This window comes from Silurus meridionalis, chromosome 4 (genome assembly GCF_014805685.1).
Source record: "Silurus meridionalis isolate SWU-2019-XX chromosome 4, ASM1480568v1, whole genome shotgun sequence".
NCBI classification, from domain to species: Eukaryota; Metazoa; Chordata; class Actinopteri; order Siluriformes; family Siluridae; genus Silurus; species Silurus meridionalis.
Window position 1 is genome coordinate 7,190,011 of NC_060887.1, and position 22,827 is coordinate 7,212,837.

At 46.8% G+C, this 22,827-nt stretch overlaps 2 protein-coding genes across 7 annotated transcripts; both read right to left on the bottom strand.

Moving 5' to 3' along the window:
• On the bottom strand, positions 1-12,779 carry rab11fip3 (RAB11 family interacting protein 3 (class II)). Of its 3 annotated transcripts, XM_046847964.1 has the most exons (14): positions 11,667-12,779; positions 8,943-9,036; positions 8,481-8,554; positions 5,608-5,777; positions 3,593-3,811; positions 2,988-3,122; positions 2,210-2,245; positions 2,033-2,120; positions 1,688-1,932; positions 1,450-1,531; positions 1,181-1,318; positions 928-1,083; positions 574-714; positions 1-481 (listed from the first exon to the last, which is right to left on the bottom strand). In XM_046847964.1, the coding sequence occupies exons 1-14, from the start codon at positions 12,777-12,779 to the stop codon at positions 368-370; spliced, it is 2,805 nt and encodes a 934-aa protein (XP_046703920.1). In that variant the 3' UTR covers positions 1-367. The 3 variants fall into 3 exon arrangements, with proteins under 3 accessions (XP_046703920.1, XP_046703921.1, XP_046703922.1); XM_046847965.1 differs by lacking the exon at positions 2,988-3,122; XM_046847966.1 differs by lacking the exons at positions 8,481-8,554; positions 8,943-9,036; positions 11,667-12,779 and adding an exon at positions 5,990-7,421.
• Positions 1-22,635, bottom strand: decr2 (2,4-dienoyl CoA reductase 2, peroxisomal). Of its 4 annotated transcripts, none has more exons than XR_006925655.1 (9): positions 22,347-22,635; positions 18,309-18,377; positions 18,169-18,220; positions 17,953-18,088; positions 17,526-17,650; positions 17,158-17,251; positions 16,960-17,064; positions 16,594-16,862; positions 1-230 (listed from the first exon to the last, which is right to left on the bottom strand). XR_006925655.1 is itself a non-coding variant. In XM_046847969.1 (9 exons), the coding sequence occupies exons 1-9, from the start codon at positions 22,424-22,426 to the stop codon at positions 15,907-15,909; spliced, it is 891 nt and encodes a 296-aa protein (XP_046703925.1). In that variant the 5' UTR covers positions 22,427-22,635; the 3' UTR covers positions 15,438-15,906. The 4 variants fall into 4 exon arrangements, 2 of the variants coding, with proteins under 2 accessions (XP_046703925.1, XP_046703926.1); XR_006925654.1 differs by having other exon boundaries at positions 16,588-16,862; XM_046847969.1 differs by lacking the exon at positions 1-230 and adding an exon at positions 15,438-15,947 and having other exon boundaries at positions 16,674-16,862.
• Positions 22,636-22,827: the final 192 nt, after the last annotated feature.

A 22,827-nucleotide genomic window follows, 5' to 3' on the forward strand; every position in this document is an offset into this window, starting at 1 on the left:
GATTTTCCAATGAAATGTTTTTTTTAGTTTTTGTCATAACAAATTATAATAACGAATTAATCACCATGGCAACTTGGGTCATGTGATTTAAAAAGGTGACGTGTGCAAACACCTGATAATGGACTCGGAATATTAGTTGACACTAATTGGTTAACTGGCTAATATTTGCAATAGTCAATTAACCAATTAAGGGACATGTAATACACACACACACACACACACACACACACCTGAGGGATTGGGCCCCTCTATCCCAAACCAAAGGGAGGTCACAGGAACCAATACGCTTCACTCACACACACACACACGTTATGAAGACCGAAGCGCAGCTGAAGCAGAAGTCAGAACCGGTCCGTCGTCGTGGCGATTATTTGACCTCCAGTATAGAAGGGTTGGACTCCATGATGGCCACGATGATGCGGTCGATGTAGTCCTGCAGACGGAAGTTGATCTCCTCCTGCTTCTGGATGGCCTCCATTAGCTACGCACAAACACACAAGTATACGAAATCGTGTTAGAACGTCGTCACGTGACACAGCTGCCGGTGGGTAATGGCGTACGGCAGGCACGCACCTCTGCGCGGGAGACGTTGTTGATCTCGGCTGCCAGCGACTCGGACAGAGACTCGGTGAAGAGGCTTTTGGCTCCCTGGATGCTCAGATTGATGATCTGTCCGTTCAACTCGTCATTCTGCTCCTTCAAGCTGCGGTTATCCTGGAGAGAGAGAGAGAGAGAGAGAGAGAGAGAAAGTGTGAATGACTTCATAAAAAGCATGCGTACTGCAGACGCTGTGTGTCCAAAAGTATTTGGACACCTGATTTCTCCCACCAGTACTTGGAGGCACACGACTGTGTATGAAGTCTGAGCTCCAGCATGACATCTGTGCACAAAGCCACGTAATAAATCCCTGGTTTGCGGGAACCTGACCTGCTTGAGGCGGCGGATTTCCTGCTCCAGCTCGTTCTCTCTCATGTGCGTGTTGTACTCCTGGAGTCCGGCGGCGGGGGATCGGCCGCGTCGAGCCTCCGTCTCCAACTTGAACAGCTGCAGCATTTCCAACTGCTTCCTCAAGTCCTCTATCAGCTACAGATGGAGAGAGAAGAAGTGAGATCTGGATCGTAAGAACGTTGCAACCTGCATCGAGACTCCGGAGGTCGTGTGATCTTGGGCGTTCACCTACCTCCTGCGTGGTCTCTTTCTCTTTCTGGCTGGTGTGGCGTTCGTGGCTCAGTTTGTCGGCCATCTTCCTGCGGGACTCGGTTTCTTCGTTCAGTCTGTCGCTCACGTCGTCCATTTCGTCCTGGAGCTTCCTCTTCTCCTGCAGAGATGAAGGAGATACGAGTGTGCTTTTATATTACTGAATAACTGCTGGAAGCTTTGTAGCTGCTGCATCTCCTATATATATATATATATATATGTGTGTGTGTGTGTGTGTGTGTGTGTGTGTACCTCTTCCAGTCTTTCAATGTTGGCTCTTAGACAGGGCACGCAAGACCTCAACTCACTGTTCTCTTCATCCAACTGATGCAGCCTGCATGCAAAAACACCACACACACACACACACTATAGTCATATACACACACAGGAAATATTTCCCCTTGCTTACATGTAAAATTATTTACAGCCACTAGGTGGCAGCAGAGGGCAACTCCAGATTGAAAACACAGAACGAGTGTGTATCTCCCACCTGGCCTGCAAGTTCTCGATCTCCAGCTCTCTTTCGCGCTGCAGCTTGCTCAGAGCGTCTCTGTGTTTGCGGGCGAGCGTGTTCAGGGTCTCGTCAGAGTGAAGCTCCTGCTCTTTGAGCTGCTCCTCCAAGGCGTTGGCGCGGTGCACCAGAGCCAGGTTTTCCTGCCGCAGACGGGCATGCTGCTCCTCGCTCGCCGCAGAGTCCTTCTCCAGCTCAGACACGCGCCGCTCCAGGAGTAGCACCTACACACACACACACACACACACACCAGGTGGTTAGATTACATTCTTCATTCAACCATCATTCATATAATTCCGCTTGTGTAACAGTTTAATTTATAACCTTATCTGTGATGTCACTGTCGGCGAGGTCCAGGAAGTCACGACTCAGATCACTCATACCATCGAGACCGCTGGACTGCAACAAGTGCCTGAGACGAGTTCAAATAAACATGTTACATACCGACTCGTTCTTGTTCTTTTCTCAGCGACAGGAACGAGAGAAGAGAGTGGTGCTCACCTCGCAGCTTTTTTACTGGACAGTCTCTTACTGGAGCTGAGAGCCGGACAGAGGATGGAGAGAAAAACAACAGGAAAACCACATCAGGAAAGAGAAAGAGAAGGAACTGAGGATCATCCTCTCGTGGACCCGTGACTACAGCGTGCGGGAGGCGGGGGTGGGGGCGGGATAACGAGGGCGTGGTTTTTTTTCTGACTGGTCAGCTCTTTATCAAGGCTAACTCAAACTCATAAAAGTCTGATAGCAGCAGAAATAACAGGAAATGATAACGGACTGGCAGATAGCGACGCTCAGCAGCACAAAGTTCTAGTTTTCAACTCGAATCGCATTTCCTTTTCATCCACAGTGCTGCTCGTTTCCAGACGAAGGTCTGATGATTCGTACTACAGTATGTAAACAATCGTAGCGTACATGCGACACGTGCAGAGAGCTCTACCAAGGCAAGCAGCTCCACTCTACTCTAAAACACTGGAGCACTGGATACCTGAGTTTATATATGTGGAAGAGGGCAGATAGCACTTTCCTCTAATCCTGTTTTCCCAGGTTTTATGATCAATAACAGGATGTAGTCATCACTAGAACAGGAAATACAGGGTTTAAAGGCCTTGGTAGTGAACTTCTGGACTGCATGCTTATGTGGCACATCACACACACACACTACACAAGCCGCAGGTACTAATACTCACCTTTGCTTTCTGAATTCATGACACTTCCTCACACACACACACAAGCGCACGCAGATGGAAAATACACACAGCAGGAAGTGTGTGTGTGTTACCTATTCATTTCTAGTAAGTGCAGGCGTGTGGAGAGATCCTCCAGGCGGCTGATCTGTTTGTGACAGTGAGTGCAGAAAAACTCCAGAGATTCCGACTGCAGGAAATTCTGGAAGCTGGAGGGGAAAGGCTCAGAGCTGAGCGGGACAGAGGAGGAGGAGGAGGAGGAGGAGGAGAAGGAGGTGAAGAAAGAGGAGAACATTTCAGATCAGGAGATCAAGCAGAGGGAAAAAGTTGGAAATATAATAAGGGGGAGGAGTTGGGGTGTGGGGTGGGGTCAAGCCAAGGAGAAAACAAGCACATTCGGGAGGCAAGTGTGTGTGTGTGTGTGTGTGTGTGTGTGAGTGAGCGAATTACTGACTAAATCAGTGTGTGAGCGAGCAAGTGAATAAACGATTGAGTGAGTGAGTGTAAGAATGAGTGAATGAGTGTGTGTGTGTGTGTGTGTGTGTGTGTGTGTGTGTGTGTGTGTGTGTGTGTGAATGAGTGAATGAGTGTGGGTATGAGTGAGTAAAAGAAAAGAAAAAGGAAAATCAAGGAATAGGCACTGAAGCTATAGCAGTGTGTGTGTGTGTGTGTGTGTGTGTGTGTGTGTGTGTGTGTATACCTGGGTGACAGCAGCATGGGTGGACGATGCACTGGGCTCCCAGTGTGTGGGTGTGGCTCTGGGTCTCCTTCTCCTTCAGGTGCCACCCTCCCCTCTTCCTGATTGGCCAGCAAAAGATCAGAGGTGGAGTTGCTCTCCCCAAAGTCTTCAAAGTGCTCCTCCTCCCCACCAATCACAGCTACCAGGGCGTGGCCATGCAAATCCGAGCCGAGTGAGAACCTGACGCAAAAAGAACAACAAATCTTTTGCTCGAAATCGTGTTGATGCAGAAAATAACCGAAACAAATTTCTCATCTTGAATTTTGTAGAAAACAGAAAACCAACCCGATGTCCCAGTAAGACACAGTTATGTGTGTGTGTGTGTGTGTGTGTGAGTATAATAAAGAGACGTGAACTTCAGTCCTAGGTGTAAAGTTCGAGGGTTATATAAGGTGTTCTGTACACCTGACACGCGGTGGATCAGCTGCACACGGAAAAAACAAACACGAGGTACAAAATGATCAGGAGTTTCAACAGTCACATGCAGCCACAGTCAAATCCATATTCAAATCTCAGTGAGGGTCCTGAAAGACCACCACCCACGCGCTGTTACTGCTCCTGAGACCAGGGTGTGAACTACTCAAGTTCATAACATTTCAACTCAAAGGTGTACAGACACTTCATCATCTTCAACCTTCAACTCTTTACATTTTATATAAAAATAAAAAATGAGAAGAGAAGAGATGAAGTTAAGGTAAAAAAGAGAAAAAAGAGACAGAAGGACAGAAAGAAAAAAAGTATAGAGGAGAAATAGAGGAGAAAGAAAGAGAAGAGAGGAGCGTAAAAAGAAAAAGGAAGAGAAAGAGAAACAGAGAAGCGAGTTGAAGATAACTGGAGAAAGAAAGAGAAAGAAGAGCAAAAGTGAAGAGAACTGAAGAAAAAAGAAGAAAACAACAAGAGAAAAATAGATAATAGAGAAGACTTGAGTCGAAAAGAGAAGAAAAGAATCGAGAAAGAGTCGAGAAGAGAAAAGAAGAGTCGAGAAGAGAAAGAGAAGAGTCAAGAAAAAGAGAAAGAGAAAAGTCGAGAAGAGAAAGAGAAGAGTCGAGAAGAGAAAGAAGAGTCGAGAAGAGAAAGAGAAGAGTCAAGAAGAGAAAGAGAAGAGAAAGAGAAGAGACTGGAGCGTAAACACGTTTTCTGAATGAAGTCATTGTGCGAGAATTTGAACTGAAATTTCTGGAAGTGTTTCGGGAAATTAGTAGACCTGACCTTCATTCTCACACACAAACACACACACACACACACAGCAGAAAGAGGGAGATAGATGGAGAGATGGATGGACTGTAGGGAGGGGGGGACAAGGAAAAGTGCAGCCTCCACACTTCCTGCTATTGAGAGGCAGGAAAATCAAGATGCACTTCTGTCAGCTCTATCAGCTGCACACACACACACACACACACACACACACACACAGAGAGAGAGGAAACACAAACACCTTGGTCAGCATAGAATTAGTGTTATGCTAAAGACAGGACACAGACTCAGCAAAGATGCGTGCACACACACACACACGCACACACACACACACACACACGCACACACACGCACACACGATGAAAACACTGTGACAAAAAAAAATCCAGGTATCAATCAAATAATTATAACAATTCTGTTTCAAATAACAGCTGATGAACCGAGGCAAGAAAGGTGGGCGTGGCCAAGGACAAGGAACCCGTGAGGAACTCTGCATTAACTTCTGTCTGAGGACCTTTTCTGTTCACCACCACCAGAAAGACTGGCTGTCTGGGTTACGGTAGCCTTCCTGTCAATTCTGTCCTCTCTCCTCTCTGTCCATTCTCCTCCTCTTTCTCCTCTGTCCTCAATCTCCTGTCTGTTCTCCTCTGCCTTGTTTGGCACAGTGTGTGTGTGTGTGTGTGTGTATACAGTGTGTGTGTATGCAAAGCATGTGCGCACACAGAGCAAAGAGTGTGTGTGTGTGTGTGTGTGTGTGTGTGTGTGAGTACGCGTTTCCTCACCTGTTGCGGTCTTCGCTCTCGGCGAGTGTGTTTTCGATGCCGCTGTCCGTCTCCACGTCCTCGTGCAGCTCTGGGTGTACGAGTGCACCCGTGTCCTCATCCGTGAACGTCTCACACTCACTGTACGCACTCTCCGAGCCCAGGTACGCACTGTCCGACACCTCCGCCTGCTACACACACACACACACACACACACACACACACACACACACAGATGAAGGATACAGGTTCAACTTGGTCAAGCAGAAATGTTATATTTCACCAAACGAACAAGTTTACTACAAGATTTGCCATGGACTGGTGTACAAGAACATCCACAAGAACATCCATAAGAACATCTACAAGCCTTATTCTTAAAGCACAAATATCACATTCTCCATACCTGCATGAATACTGGTGAACCCCCAGGAGAGGAAACTCCCAGAGGGCAGGAGGCCATGCCCAATACCATGTTCTTAGAGAAAAAGGTCTAAATAAAATCAGGTTCTAATGTTCTTCACCCATTTGGGAATTTTCAGGACAAAGCGGAAGAAGGGTTGCAGAGAGAGAGAGAGAGAGAGAGAGAGAGAGAGAGAGAGGGAGAGAGAGATTGAGACGGAGGAGTATATGGAAACAGAGATTGAGATGGAGAAGTATACAGAGAAAGAGAGAGGGATCAAAATGGAGGAGTATACAGAGAGAGAGAGATCAAGACAGAGGAGTATACAGAGAGAGAGGGATCGAGATGGAAAAGAGTATACGGAGAAACAGAAATTGAGATGAAGGAGTATACACAAAGAGAGGGATTGAGACGGAGGTGTATAGACAGAGAGAGAGAGGGATAGAGATGGAGGTGTATAGACAGAGAGAAAGGGATAGAGACAGAGGTGTATAGACAGAGAGAAAGGGATAGAGACAGAGGTGTATAGACAGAGAGAGAGAGAGAGGGATGTGTAACCCTTGGAAATGTGAAGCGTAGTCTAGGAAGTCCGAAGGGCAGAACAGGGCGGGAGTGGGGGCGGAACAACACCAGTTGTGTGTGTGTGTGTGTGTGTGTGTGTGTGTGTGTGTGTGTGTGTGTATAGAACACGTCACATAGGACGTTCAACAATCCAGCCTAACTTGTCTGGAGAACCATATTGAAGGTCGTAGGCCAAAAGTTAAATGAGAAACACACACACTGATCTAATCAGTACTGAACTGCACAGCTCCCGTAAACAACACAAAACAGGTGTGTGTGTAGTGTGTGTGTGTGTGTGTGTGTGTGTGTGTGTGTATAATTTCAGGAGAATTTTTCCTGGATACCCACAGAAGTGCTCCTCTGCTGGGAGCCCCACTCAACCCAGTCACCTTGTGTGTTTTGAAAGTAAACAGAGAAACAACACATCCATTCAGAGAACATGGGGAAAGAGAGAGAGAGAGAGAGAGAGAGAGAGAGAGAGAGAGAGAGAGAGAGAAATATTCGGAAGAAGAGAAGAAAAGTGGACTGAAAGGAAAGGTGCAGCTCGGCTCAACACATACTCGGTATATTCATGAGTGTGCAGGTCCACACCCACACAGCGGAGAACATAAACAGGAACTCGGGGGTGAGGATTCGTTTGCTCAGAATGGACAAAAATGTCGAGAACGGATTTTTCACGTTTTTCAGGACAAAAACATGGAGAGGTTCTAAGAGGTTCAGGAGCTTCTCCATAGTGCAGAGTTTAACCCTGAACTCGTTCCTGCCACTAACACACATCTACCCTCTGCCATTTCTGCTTCTCATGTTCAGCTGATAAACTACTGACCAAAACAAACAGACAAACTGACAGACAGAATGACTAGACAGACAGAATCAATACAGACAGACAGACAGAATCAATACAGACAGACAGACAGACAGAATCAATACAGACAGACAGACAGACAGACAGACAGAATCAATACAGACAGACAGACAGACTCAATACATAGACAGACAGACAGACAGAATCAATACACAGACAGACAGACAGAGAATCAATACACAGACAGACAGACAGACAGACAGACAGACAGACAGACAGACAGACTCAATACACAGACAGACAGACAGACAGACAGACAGAATCAATACACAGACAGACAGAATCAATACACAGACAGACAGACAGACAGACAGACAGACAGACAGACGGCTTTGGATCGTGTGGTATAAACTGAGGAACAGTATAAAACAAGCAGGTGATATGAGGTGGGTGTTCCCCGGGGTGGTGGGGGGGGGGAGACGTGCGACACGTGAATGAATCACGGTGGCTCTGATAGCTGCTGATACTGCTTGGCCTCCTTCACCTCGGCGTGAGATGTTTGAAGTTATTTATAGACACGTGAAACAGCTGAGGTGTTAATTCTTTTAAACTGCTGTGGTGACTCGCAGTTGAGTCACTCTGAATGTCAGGCTTCTCACCAGCAGGTGGCACCATACTGTCATATCTGTTATTAGGCATTGGCAGCCCTAAAAGCGGTGGCATTAAATACTCGGTGTGACCCATTTAGGGGCCGGGGAAACACCCACAGGCACGAAGGCCACGCCTCCATTATTACAATACCTGTACTCTTTCAGAGAAATGAACACAAGTAATAAAAGAGCTGGTGAATGAAACACGAGGGAGCGAATAACGGAGCGTTTCCGCTGGTCGGGTTTCTCTGGGAAGATGAAGACCGAATTCCAGAGGTGAAAACACGATGCAAAATATGCAGGAATGTCAGATATCCTGAGCGCTGAGTGTAATAACAGACCTGCCTATCCAACATAAACAGAGGGAGAGAGAGAGAGAGGGAGGGAGGAATGAAGAAAGAGTGGCATTGAGGACAGATCATGGAGCGGAGTGAGCAAAACCGCAGTGTGTGTGTGTGTGTGTGTGTGTGTGTGTTACCTCATCATATTCCTCGGCTGCTCCATTGGCATCCCCTGAAGTGAGCTGTAGCTTGTAAAGATCTGGGTCAGATCCTGAGAAATGGATGGAGCGAGAGAGACAGAGAAAAAGAGGAAGAGAGAGAGAGAGAGAGAGAGAGAGAGATGCAGTAGTGTTACTTGATGATGAATAAACGTATCTCCTATTTGTCTTTCCGTCTATGGACCTGTCTGGCTTGTTGCACCTGTAGTCACTGTTTGCTCTTATAATGAGCTCCACTCTTCTGGGAAGATGTTCCACTAGATTTTATGGAGATTTTAAGTGAAGTCAGGTAGTGATGTAGATGAGAAGGTGAGGAGGCCTGGGGTGGTCTGTTCATCTGTCCATCTGTCTATATGTCTGCCTGGCTATGGACCTGCCCCCAGACATACCTGTCTGCCTCTTTATAGTCATGACAGTGTGTGTGTGTGTGTGAATATACACCTCCGTTGCTGATGGCTGTGATGCCTCTGTGGAAATCCTCAAAGCTGATGACTCCCAGGCCACTCGGGTCGAGGAAGCGTGTTAGGTCCTTCACCTGAAACACACACACACGTTTAAAACTTTGTTGTTTTTTTTTTTGTTTTTTTTACAGACCCTTAACCACTAATTTTAGAAAAAACATTTTTTGCAAAAATGGACTCTGTGTCCTACATAGACGTGTGTGTGTGTGTGTGTGTGTGTGTGTGTGATGACAGCAATAAACTTCAATGTTGCATGCATGGCATCTGCTTGTTCACTGGGTTCGAATAAACAAAAAGCACATAAAGATGTTCAAGAGCTTATCTCAGCTGTTCCTGACACTCCCTTCAAAACACACACACACACACACACACACACACACACACACCCTAACACCCATACACCAACATACATGTATCCTGCCTACTCATATATTCTTATAAAGCTTTGCTAACACACACACACACACACTTAACTCAAGCCGTTCTGCACTGAGCAGATACAATCAGTTAGGATAGCCTGTAGCCTAGCAACAAGAGATCAGGTTTCCAGGGAGACCGAGTGGGGTTTCAGTCAGGATTGTCCACACACACACACACACACACACACACACACAGCACGGATTTCAGCAGGATGAAGCCTGAAACACCGCAGCAATAGTGTGTGTGTGCAATGTAAAAGTTTTGACTCAGACACCAGAGATGGAAGTGTGTGTGGGGTTTAATGATGCAGCAAGGGAAAGCTGTTTGAAAACACACACACACACACACACACGGCTCTTGATTAGCGACACGTCTCTATCGTCAGGCAGATTTCTTGCTGGTGAGGTTGTGTCTGTTTGCTGCTTCATGGGAAATGTTCCCACTGCTGAGCGCACACACACACACACACACACACACTCTATAATCCCTACGTTTCCATGCTGACTTATCAATGCTCTCCTTCCTTCTATGCAAATGATTTCTCAGATGTGACATTTAATATGAGAGGGGCGCTGGAGAAATGAGTCGGGAGTCTCATGCACATGCACGTGTGTGTGTGTGTGTGTGTGTGTGTGTGTGTGTGTGTGTGTGCGCAGGTGGGTTTCCTGTTAGTTGATCGGAAAGATTTAAAAAGTACAGACCACAGAAACAGAAAGGAAGAAATGACACAACAGAGCGAAAGGTCACGGTTTTAAGAACCCGAGGAAAAGGGTGAAGCACCGATCAGGGGAAGGTGCGAGGAACCAGACCAGGAACCTACAGAACACGATTTGGTTATTCGGGCACAGGGTCTGTTTATTTGAGACATCCTGGGCTACGTGGTGTTTTAAGCTGATTTGGTTGTCATTTTAATAAACCCTTCTATCAAACTCGTGTACTTTTCCTCCTGTACTTCCTGTTGAAGTGACTTCCTGGTCGGGATTTGCCTACGGAACCAAAAGCATGGTACATGTTATGGCCATAAGTATTTGGACAAGAGCCTGAAGACCTTCTCCTCCAAGAAGCTCTCGTGCTCCTTCCCTGCTGCTGCTCTGATTGTAGGAACATGAGCCTAATCTGTAAATAATCGCTAAAGTGTTCACGTGACCGTTTCTGGTAGAAACCACACAACACGGCCAAAAGGGGGGGGGTTTGAGAGAACACACGTCGGTTTAATACGTTACTGTTCACGTGCTCAGGGGTGTGTTAATGATCAAACCGGTCATCCTGCAGTCATACGCTCTTTACGACTGAAGCGTTCGTAGATTCAGCACGTGCAAAAACACTGCGTTCGTGCGCAGAACCTCAGACGAATCGCCTGGAATTACAAACGTGTGGGAATCTCGCATAGGCTCAGAAGATCAGGAGCCCCAGCTCCACCAATGTGCCCCACGTATCAAGGCGGCCTCTGCACTCGGACCACCATGAAAACGTGTTGTTTACACTGCTATTTTGGTAAACCCTGGAAAACGAGGGGCCGAAACGGAGGCTGAACCCAAACACAACGAGGAACCACGTGTAAAAAACCTCCATTCACTCTCGTCCTGCCGATCTGATCTTCACTCTGCTCACCTCAGCGTTTTTCAGTTGACAAAACAGCCAGACTTCCTGTTAGAAATCCTGCCACCAATCCACAAACTTACCCACACACACACACACACACACACAAGGCAGTAAAAACCAGCTGATGAAGCGTGTGAAAGTCTGATGATTAACAGGGTCGCTGAGCAGAATCAGAAGGAAAGAAGCGCGCGTCAGACGTCCCACGTGCGCCGAACAACTAATTAACGCGGCGTATGAGTAACAATTAACGACGGAGGTCAGGGAACAGTGAAACTGAATCGGCCTGTGTGTGAGAGAGAAAGAGAGAGGGAACTGAATTTGATTCTATAAGCTGGTGAATAATAGATCGGATCTTCTTGGGTGTCGGGGAGATCCGGTTTCGGTGGGTGTATTGTGACTGGAGCGCAAAAAACATATATGGAAATCACACACAAAGTTAAAACGGGCTGGAAATCAGTTAACAGTCCTCTCCTTGTGTGACTTTAGCATCTGGGAGTGTGTGTGTGTGTGTGTGTGTGTGTGTGTGTGTGTGTGAGACGTTTAGCTCTGAACACTTGACTCGTGTTTGTTTTAGACGACCGCACACACAATCCCCCTCGCGTTGAGCTCAAAAGGCTTATCTCGACACACGATTGACCCAAACGCGCGTGTAAACGTTTCTAAACAAAGAAAACGGCGTCACCTGTTCCACTCCGTACGCCGTGGCGAACTCCATAAACTCCTCGATGCGGACAAACCCGTCTCCGTCCTGGTCAAGCGCTTGGAAGACCGCCCGCAGCGCCGAGCGCTCGTAGTCCTGAGGGACGTCCGCCGGATCGGCGCCGGCTCCCGCGCACCCGTCCTGGATCGCGTCGGAGCTCACGCATAACTCCAGAGCCATTTCCACATCGTCTGGGGCATCAGGAACAACAAGGATGTCGTCCTCCATCGGAGGCGGACATGGTTCTCGTGGTGGACCGTCTCCCCCCGAGACGGAGTCTGCTACCTGAGACGGATCTGCTGGGTCGAGGAGATCGGTTTCCCCGTCTAGCCTGACATCAGCTGACAGCCCGAGTCTTGATGTAGCCTCTCCCCTTTCCTGCTCTATGGCCACGCCCACTTTGCCTGCACCTGAGCAAGGGGAGGAGTTTAAAGCAGCAGGAAGGTTCTCGCTAATATAAGTGCATTCACTTTCCTTCTCCTGGACACACAAGAATTCAGGTTTGGAGCCTCCTGGGGCACATAAAGGTGTGTTGTCCTTGAGTGGAACCTGAAGATCACACGTTTCAGAGGATCTCTCCGAAGCATCGTGTGTGTTGGGTTCCTGGGTGGTGTCACACGTACAGCCACTGGGATCCTGGCAGTGTCGAGGCGTACGGGTCACGGAGCATGGCTCCTGCTCATGCAATACGAGGCGTGTATCCATAGCAGCGAGCGTATGCGCAAACACGTCGATTGTCTGTTCCTCGCCGGACGAGCTCGAGCTTTGAGAAGATCCTGACGAGGTTTGAGAGTCGTGCGAGATCGTGTTCGTCTCAGAGTCTGCATTTAGGGTACAAACAGGAGGAGAAACGAGAGGCGGTTCCACTTCCAAGGCAGGAAAGGTATCTACAATAGTCTCTTTTTGGTTATGGAATATGTCCCCGGAACGTGAGTCACGTGACGTTTTCGAACCGTCTGTGTGAGAATCTGAGACCAGAGAGGTGGACGTGGACTCCACTGGAGCTTGCTCAGGTACACATGAAGGTAATAACAGAACTGCTTGAGCAAAATCAGATCCAGGTTCCTGTTCATCAGGTGAGACGTCTCTGTCCATAACGTGCTCTATTTCATTTTCACGTGCACGTTTGTCAGGAGTCGCGCTCGACGGTAATGAACGTGTAGGTGACCGTGGACTGGACCGGACCTCGGACGCGTCATCGGATTTCGTATTGCTAAACAGCGCAATATCGCGTTCCTGTTCTGAAGACAATCCCGTCTCTAGTTCCAGCAGAACACGTGACTCCGACGCCAAAAGGTCAGGATGGGAAACGGAACCATGGGGTGAGGAAGACGAATCGTTAACGATGGGAGAAGGAAACGGATCCTCATGCGAATTCTCAAAATTACAGGACGCGATCCTACTCTGGTTTCCCTCAACAAGATCCGGGACACTAGAACACCACGAGTCCGTCACTTCCTCGGGTTTCGCGATTCCACTAAACTCGTCGTCTGCGTGAACATCAGGTCCAGCACGGGATGCAGAGGAAGCTGACCCACGAGATCATCTAAAGGGTGAGTCGTGTTGGGTTGCAAATTTTCCACGACCCGTGTAGACGTGCAGACGTGTGAAGGACTCGGAGCGCCGGAATGAAAAGTGATGAGATCTCCTGCGACCGCATCCTGCGCCGTTTCTCCGCCTTCGTCCGGCTTCTGAGGAAGACGCTGCGGTTTGTCCCACGTGGAGCCCACGCGGTCCGGACCGCACTCCCAGGGGTACGTCTGGTCTAAAGCGGAATACCGTGACGCCCGGAATAACTCGTCCAGATTCAGAGAGCCGTCCTGAAAGATCTCGTCGAAGCTGAGCGAGACGAGACCCGACGGATCTCTCACCTGACGCCCGTCTGGATTGTCGCGGCCGCCGCTTTTCACGTCGTTATCCAGGAGAAGAAACCCGAGCGAGTTCTGATCCGATTCCCAGTCGGAATGCCCTCGCGGGCTGGAGAGAACCTGCTCCATTTAGGATCGCTTTCGTTACGAGGAATTCCGAGCGGGTGCGTTCCCCAAGAGATCCATGCGCACCTCCGATCGAAGCCAAGCAAACGTGACGTGTTCGTCACGTGACGTAGAACGGATTGTATTTCAGGAACATGTTTAACGGACTATCTTCTGAACCGGGAAGCTGGAATTACATCACTTCCATCTCCTGCTCCTCACAAACGTCTTCGGACTCCTACAAGAGACCGTGAGAAGATCTTCAAAGGCTTGAATGGCATTTTTAAGAGCTGAATTTGATCATCTGAGGTGTGTTCAGGTCTGAATCATGGTTCTGAACCTACCATCACACCAGTCCACTATTCCACCAGAGCTCCAGTCAGAAGAGCTTCACTCCAGAAGGCCTCGAGGGGGGATTTCTCCGAGCTAATACGAGTTAATAGGAGCAATGAGGCGGATTTATGAGCTTGATCCGGGGCTTTGTGGAAACCGTTAAAGATCTGAGGTAAAAACTAGCCGGCTAGCTAACAGCATCCCTGCTCCTGCCCTGACTGGACCAGACTCCGGGGGAAACGCGAGGAAAATTCCGCTTCCACCTCAATCAAAACAGGGAATATAAACAGTTTTTTCGATGATGATGACAATAATAATTGTGTTCGGCGATTTCTTTCCTTCCACAGGCTGGATGTGTGAGGAAGAAAGCCCCGGATGGATCCACCTGTGCGCCTGCGGCTAGCTCCGGTTAGCTAGCGCGAGCTCGTCCGAACGTCGGGAAAAAAAAATCCGATTTTAGTCAGAAATTCCCACAAAAATAAATCCTTCAACCGCGTCCGTGGGGGTCCATATCCGCTCAGGGGGGGTGTAACTCAGTGGAGAAAATCTATATAAATAAATGTTAAATTAGTAGGAGGTTCGGCCGCTTTTTCCCTCACCGAGCACCGAGAGAGCAGCTCGCATCAGCAGCAATAACACACGCGCGCGCACACACACACACACACACACACACACGGGGGGGGGAGCGCGCAACTAGGACGCGCGCGCACGGTTCGCGCATGCGCCCGGGACTTCTCCGCAGTCTCTTCGCCTGGTCCCACAACCGCAAAGGGCCGAGCATCACTCACCTCTCATTTCTTTTTTCTTTTATTTGTCGTTTTTTTTTCTTTACGCGCCGCTGTCACGCGATAAACGATATAAGGTCCTAAAAGGATCAAATCACGAGCCTAAGAAATATAATCATATATACAATTACTGGAGCTGGAGGTAGCAGAGCTGAAGATGTTGAGATGTTCGTTAGGAGTGATGAGGATAGACAGAATTAAAAATGAGTTTATTAGAGGGACAGTGCATGTAGGACGTTTTGGAGACAAGGTGAGATTGAGATGGTTTGGACATGTGCAGAGGAGGGACATGGGGTATATCAGTAGGAGAATGCTGAGACACCAGGAAGGAGGAAAAGAGGAAGACCAAGGAGGAGGTTTATGGATGTGGTGAAGGAAGACATGCGGGTAGTTGTTTTGATAAGAGGCAGATGTAGAGGACAGGGGGGGTATGGAGACGGATGATCTGCTGTGGCGCCCCCTAATGGGAGATGATTGAAGATGTTGATGATATGAAGATACATACATACAATATAGATGCTAACACAATTTACGCTGTTAGCCTTGTTGTCCTGGAAACGAAGAGAACCTTAAATAGTTCGATCTACTCACTTCTAAACATACACCTTGCGCCCCCTAGTGGTTAAACTACAACGATACAAGCAAAATAAGACACCAGGAAGTGGGAAGAATTACAAGTTTTATTATGGAAGTGAACGTAGAGAAATTATATGTACATTAATGTTTTCTAAGCATTACATCTACAGCACTCGACCTTCAAATGGGTTTTGAGGGGTCCTCGGTTCTCCAGTGGTGTTACGATGGTGGAAATCATGACCTGGACACTTATATGAAATGTATTAAAAATGGGTTCTTTGGGAGGAATGTATAGAAATAATGCTGATGATATTAATAATAATAAAAACTGCAGCTTCATTACAGTGTATCCCAAAACAAAGAACCCTCCAGGATCCAAGGATGCCTGATGTTCCCATTTCCAGTCAGCAATAATCACAAGTACACACTGCATATCTCCAGAAGGCACATCAGGTACGGGATTTATACCTGCTATAAAGGTGAAGAAGAACAGCAGGGTGTGGACAGTATTTCGCATTCTTAAACACATTTTAATGATCAGAATTCAGGTTTTTTTCAGGTGGATTTGTCTCCTCTTTTCTCCTGTGACCAGAGACCTAAAAACAAAACATCAGACAAATATGAAAGCAGTTAATGAGAGAAAAAAAAAAATGGAGAAAAAAGATCAGTTTCAACAAAGAAGTAGGCGTGGCCTCTGTGCTTATCAATCGCAATAAATAAGGAGGCGTGGCCTGTGTGGCTCGAAGTCTCTGTAAATAAGGAGGTGTGGCTTCTATGTGCCAGTTTCATTAAAGGAGGCGTGGCCTCTGTGCTTATCAGTCTCATTAAAAAAGGAGGCGTGGCCTCTGTTATTTTCAGAATAAAATCATTCAAACTTCATAAACGTTTTTTGTTCTTTCTCCTCGCAAATTAAAAGTATTTCCAGATAATTCCAGGTGTGTGTGTGTGTGTGTGTGTGTGTGTGTGTGTGTGTGTGTGTGTGTGTGTGTGTGGGGTTAGTAAAGTATGCTTCGATTGTTAGCAGTGAAGAGCAGAAGAGCTGTGAGAAGAGCAGCACCACACCAAGCATGTAATCTCTCAATCAAAAAAGTTAGTCCAATTCAGTTACACTGTCTGTCTAGCCGTCTGTCTGTCTAGCCGTCTGTCTGTCTAGCCGTCTGTCTGACTGTCATATACCTAATCATCTAAAATATTCAAGCTAGGAGTATATACATAGGAGTGTATTAATATCTCCACACACACACACACACACACACACACACACACACACACACCTGCGTGCAGTACTGCCTCTCAGAGTTTAGCAGAGCGAGAGTGTATACCCAGCAGGCGCTCCACGTCATTGGCCGAGGTAAGCCACGCCCCTCCGTCCGCCACCACGGTGGCACCGGTGACGTACGACGCCGCGCGGCTCGCCAGGAAAAGCACGGCGTGCGCCATTTCCGTTTTATTTCCAGCCCTCTGCAGCGGAATGGTCCGGAAAACGCCGGCGCTCTCGGCGTGAGAGCCACCTGAAACCGGACAGACACAAACTTTCTGTACACACTTTCCTGCTGCCTTCATTAATATGTGGCATCAGGCTGCCACTTTCCCCCAACAGTTTCATACCGAGTTTGCGATAACCCTCGGTTCCGGAGATCGGCCCCGGGGCCACGGTGTTCACCCTCACGCCACTGGGGCCCCATTCTACCGCCAAGTGTCTCGTCATGGCATCTACACACACACACACACACACACAATATCTAAACACCCCCACAAACACAAACAGTGGCAGCAAAAAAGCAACAAAAGCGAACGCTGCCTTACCGTTGGCGGCCTTCGCCGACCCAGCGTGCACCTGCAGCGCCTGGCCTCTGTATCCGAGCGTCGCCGAGATGTTCACGATGGAGCCTCCATGATCCTGAACACACAATTTCCATCACATTAAATCAGGCAAAAGTATGTGGACGCCTGACCAATCTTTTCCATACAAATCCACATTATGAAAATCTTCTGGGAAGATGTTCCTCAAAGTCTAAACAGCTTAACCACTAAGCCACCACCTCCAAAGACGTTGTGGAAACAGTTTAAAGAAGAACCACATATGCAGGTGGACAGGTCAGGTGTCCCAATACTTTTGGATACACCGTGCTCCTGTAGAAGCTGTCGCTCTTCTAGTATTTTTTTATCGTCACCTTGAGCCATTTTTCGTAGACGACTTTGCTGGTGTTGAAGGTCCCCATGGTGTCGATCTCCATCACCGTCCTGAAGGCGTTGAAGGACAGAGCGGACGCCGGACACAGGAAGTTCCCCGCCGCGTCTGCGCAACACGGACAGAGGTTTACTTGTGAGGCTTGAAAGACGCATACACCGTGCAGCCAAAAGTATTGGGACACCGCATCTCCTGCTCTAGAGCTTCAAATCTTAGCGAGATTCAATCCAGACCTCCTCACCTGAACCTGACTTCACTAACACAAATCTCTGTACGAGAACTCACAAGATCTTTGAGGGAACATCTACCCAGGAACAGTAATAAGCTCGGAATAGCGGTATGCTCGGGTGTCCACATACTTTTGGCCCCACAGTGTACGGCGCTCCTACACGAGAAGAACCATGACGTACTGTTGACGAGGATATCGAGACGTCCGAACTCCTTCAGTGTCTCGTCCACGGCGGCGGAGACGGAGTCCGGCTGACGCACGTCCATCTGCAGGGCCAGGCAGCGTCGCCCCGTCGCGCACGTGAGCTTCTTCGCCGCCTGGAACGACACGCAGGTAGAAAACGTTTTTAACGTGCTCGGCCCGAGACCCTTCTCGAGAAGAAGAACGGACGGAATACCTCAGTGAGCTTGTCCAGGTTCCTGCTGGCGATCGCCGTGTCGCAGCCGTGCCTGGAAGAGAACGGAGACGTGACGCTGAGGGTGGAGGACAAGGAGAGAGAACGTGCGTGTGTTCACCTGAGAAACGGAGGAAGCGTACCTCATCAGGATCTCAGCGGTGCGGAAGCCGATGCCTGAGCCCCCGCCCGTGACGAAGGCCACGTGATCCCTACAGTAGTCAAAAAAAAAGAACTGAGGATAAGGAGAGAAGAAAGAAGGGAATACAAGACTAATAAAGAATGATAAATAAAAGGAATATTTGAAGAAGGGAATAAAGGATTGATTGATAGAGGTATAAAGAGATGAAGTGTAGAATGTGTGCGTGACATCGGGATAGAGGTGTAGAAGGTATGGAGTGATAGAGGTGTAGAAGGTATGGAGTGATAGAGGTGTAGAAGGTATGGAGTGATATAGTGATAGAGGTGTAGAAGGTATGGAGGATAGAGGTGTAGAAGGTATGGAGTGATATAGTGATAGAGGTGTAGAAGGTATGGAGTGATATAGGTGTAGAAGGTATGGAGTGATATAGTGATAGAGGTGTAGAAGGTATGGAGGATATAGTGATAGAGGTGTAGAAGGTATGGAGTGATATAGTGATAGAGGTGTAGAAGGTATGGAGTGATAGAGGTGTAGAAGGTATGGAGTGATAGAGGTGTAGAAGGTATGGGTGATAGAGGTGTAGAAGGTGTGGAGTGATATAGTGATAGAGGTGTAGAAGGTATGGAGTGATAGAGGTGTAGAAGGTATGGAGTGATATAGTGATAGAGGTGTAGAAGGTATGGAGTGATATAGTGATAGAGGTGTAGAAGGTATGGAGTGATAGAGGTAGAAAGTGATAGAGGTGTAGAAGGTATGGAGTGATATAGTGATAGAGGTGTAGAAGGTATGGAGTGATAGAGGTGTAGAAGGTATGGAGTGATAGTGATAGAGGTGTAGAAAGTATGGAGTGATATAGTGATAGAGGTGTAGAAGGTATGGAGTGATATAGTGATAGAGGTGTAGAAGGTATGGAGTGATAGAGGTGTAGAAAGTGATAGAGGTAGAAGGTATGGAGTGATATAGTGATAGAGGTGTAGAAGGTATGGAGTGATATAGTGATAGAGGTGTAGAAGGTATGAAGTGATAGAGGTGTAGAAAGTAATAGAGGTGTAGAAGGTATGGAGTGATATAGTGATAGAGGTGTAGAAGGTATGAAGTGATAGAGGTGTAGAAGGTATGGAGTGATAGAGGTGTAGAAGGTAAGGAGTGATATAGTGATAGAGTGTAGAAGGTATGGAGTGATAGAGGTGTAGAAAGTAATAGAGGTGTAGAAGGTATGCAGTGATATAGTGATAGAGGTGTAGAAGGTATGGAGTGATATAGTGATAGAGGTGTAGAAGGTATGGAGTGATATAATGATAGAGGTGTAGAAGGTATGGAGTGATAGAGGTGTAGAAGGTATGGAGTGATATAGTGATAGAGGTGTAGAAGGTATGGAGTGATATAGTGATAGAGGTGTAGAAGGTATGGAGTGATATAGTGATAGAGGTGTAGAAGGTATGGAGTGATATAGTGATAGAGGTGTAGAAGGTATAGAGTGATAGAGGTGTAGAAAGTAATAGAGGTGTAGAAGGTATGGAGTGATATAGTGATAGAGGTGTAGAAGGTATGGGTGATATAGTGATAGAGGTGTAGAAGGTATGGAGTGATAGAGGTGTAGAAAGTAATAGAGGTGTAGAAGGTATGGATTGATATAGTGCTAGAGGTGTAGAAGGTATGAAGTGATATAGTGCTAGAGGTGTAGAAGGTATGGAGTGATATAGTGATAGAGGTGTAGAAGGTATGGAGTGATATAGTGATAGAGGTGTAGAAGGTATGAAGTGATATAGTGCTAGAGGTGTAGAAGGTATGAAGTGATAGAGGTGTAGAAAGTAATAGAGGTGTAGAAGGTATGCAGTGATATAGTGATAGAGGTGTAGAAGGTATGGAGTGATATAGTGATAGAGGTGTAGAAGGTATGGAGTGATATAATGATAGAGGTGTAGAAGGTATGGAGTGATAGAGGTGTAGAAGGTATGGAGTGATATAGTGATAGAGGTGTAGAAGGTATGGAGTGATAGAGGTGTAGAAGGTATGGAGTGATATAGTGATAGAGGTGTAGAAGGTATGGAGTGATATAGTGATAGAGGTGTAGAAGGTATGGAGTGATAGAGGTGTAGAAGGTATGGAGTGATATAGTGATAGAGGTGTAGAAGGTATGGAGTGATATAGTGATAGAGGTGTAGAAGGTATGGAGTGATATAGTGATAGAGGTGTAGAAGGTATGGAGTGATAGAGGTGTAGAAAGTGATAGAGGTAGAAGGTATGGATTGATATAGTGCTAGAGGTATAGAAGGTATGAAGTGATATAGTGCTAGAGGTGTAGAAGGTATGGAGTGATATAGTGATAGAGGTGTAGAAGGTATGGAGTGATAGAGGTGTAGAAGGTATGGAGTGATATAGTGATAGAGGTGTAGAAGGTACAGAGTGATAGAGGTGTAGAAGGTATGGATTGATATAGTGATAGAGGTGTAGAAGGTATGGAGTGATATAGTGATAGAGGTGTAAAAGGTATGGAGTGATATAGTGATAGAGGTGTAGAAGGTATAGAGTGATAGAGGTGTAGAAAGTAATAGAGGTGTAGAAGGTATGCAGTGATATAGTGCTAGAGGTGTAGAAGGTATGGAGTGATATGGTGATAGAGGTGTAGAAGGTATGGAGTGATATAGTGATAGAGGTGTAGAAGGTATGAAGTGATAGAGGTGTAGAAGGTATGGAGTGATAGAGGTGTAGAAGGTATGGGTGATATAGTGATAGAGGTGTAGAAGGTATGGAGTGATATAGTGATAGAGGTGTAGAAGGTATGGAGTGATAGAGGTGTAGAAAGTGATAGAGGTGTAGAAGGTATGGAGTGATATAGTGATAGAGGTGTAGAAGGTATGGAGTGATAGAGGTGTAGAAGGTATGGGTGATATAGTGATAGAGGTGTAGAAGGTATGGAGTGATATAGTGATAGAGGTGTAGAAGGTACAGAGTGATAGAGGTGTAGAAGGTATGGATTGATATAGTGATAGAGGTGTAGAAGGTATGGAGTGATATAGTGATAGAGGTGTAAAAGGTATGGAGTGATATAGTGATAGAGGTGTAGAAGGTATAGAGTGATAGAGGTGTAGAAAGTAATAGAGGTGTAGAAGGTATGCAGTGATATAGTGCTAGAGGTGTAGAAGGTATGGAGTGATATGGTGATAGAGGTGTAGAAGGTATGGAGTGATATAGTGATAGAGGTGTAGAAGGTATGAAGTGATAGAGGTGTAGAAGGTATGGAGTGATAGAGGTGTAGAAGGTATGGAGTGATATAGTGATAGAGGTGTAGAAGGTATGGAGTGATATAGTGATAGAGGTGTAAAAGGTATGGAGTGATAGAGGTGTAGAAAGTGATAGAGGTGTAGAAGGTATGGAGTGATATAGTGATAGAGGTGTAGAAGGTATGGAGTGATAGAGGTGTAGAAGGTATGGAGTGATATAGTGATAGAGGTGTAGAAGGTACAGAGTGATATAGTGATAGAGGTGTAGAAGGTACAGAGTGATAGAGGTGTAGAAGGTATGGATTGATATAGTGATAGAGGTGTAGAAGGTATGGAGTGATATAGTGATAGAGGTGTAAAAGGTATGGAGTGATATAGTGATAGAGGTGTAGAAGGTATGGAGTGATAGAGGTGTAGAAGGTATGGATTGATATAGTGATAGAGGTGTAGAAGGTATGGATTGATATAGTGCTAGAGGTGTAGAAGGTATGAAGTGATATAGTGCTAGAGGTGTAGAAGGTATGGAGTGATAGAGGTGTAGAAAGTAATAGAGGTGTAGAAGGTATGCAGTGATATAGTGATAGAGGTGTAGAAGGTATGGAGTGATATAGTGATAGAGGTGTAGAAGGTATGGAGTGATATAGTGATAGAGGTGTAGAAGGTATGGAGGATAGAGGTGTAGAAGGTATGGAGTGATAGAGGTGTAGAAGGTATGATAGAGGTGTAGAAGGTATGGAGTGATAGAGGTGTAGAAGGTATGGAGTGATAGAGGTGTAGAAAGTGATAGAGGTGTAGAAGGTATGGAGTGTGTGTACCTGAGCAGGTCCTGGCTGTAGATGTGTGTGTAGGAGGTGAGACAGTCGTCAGTGTGGAGATCCTCCGGAGGTTCGGCCATTGTTCCGCTCCGCTACACCGCTCGCTATGGAGACGGAACCCACTGCAGGTGAAGATGATCTTCTCAGCGCACCTTTACAAACACCACCAGCAGCACAGAAGAAACCAGCAGCCACCAACGCGATCCTGCTCCTAAAACCTTCTGCTGTAATACAACACAACCGGGTTCACACCGGACTTTGGACCAGGCTGATGACGTCATGGGCTCGTGGTGCATCATGGGGGATGTAGTTTACAGCTAACTCGCTAGTAATATTCTACTTTACCCTGAACACCAGACATGAAGCTCTGGAGTAACACGCTAATCCTACATTCTAGTCAAATATATTTTATCATGGGTTCTTTATGTTCGCACGTGTAGTGAGATGTTTCATAACAGTCACGTGAATCAAAGTGTTGCTC

Coding starts and splice junctions, on each gene's coding strand:
- rab11fip3 (XM_046847964.1), bottom strand. CDS start 12,779: ATGGACAGAGACGTCTCACCTGATGAACAGGAACCTGGATCTGATTTT. Junction 9,037..11,666: donor CGGCGTACGGAGTGGAACAG/GTGACGCCGTTT, acceptor TGTGTGTTTCAG/GTGAAGGACCTAACACGCTT. Junction 3,123..3,592: donor CCCATGCTGCTGTCACCCAG/GTATACACACAC, acceptor TGTCCCGCTCAG/CTCTGAGCCTTTCCCCTCCA.
- decr2 (XM_046847969.1), bottom strand. CDS start 22,426: ATGGCCGAACCTCCGGAGGATCTCCACACTGACGACTGTCTCACCTCC. Junction 18,378..22,346: donor TACAGCCAGGACCTGCTCAG/GTACACACACTC, acceptor TGACTACTGTAG/GGATCACGTGGCCTTCGTCA. Junction 17,651..17,952: donor TCTCGATATCCTCGTCAACA/GTACGTCATGGT, acceptor CGTGTTGCGCAG/ACGCGGCGGGGAACTTCCTG.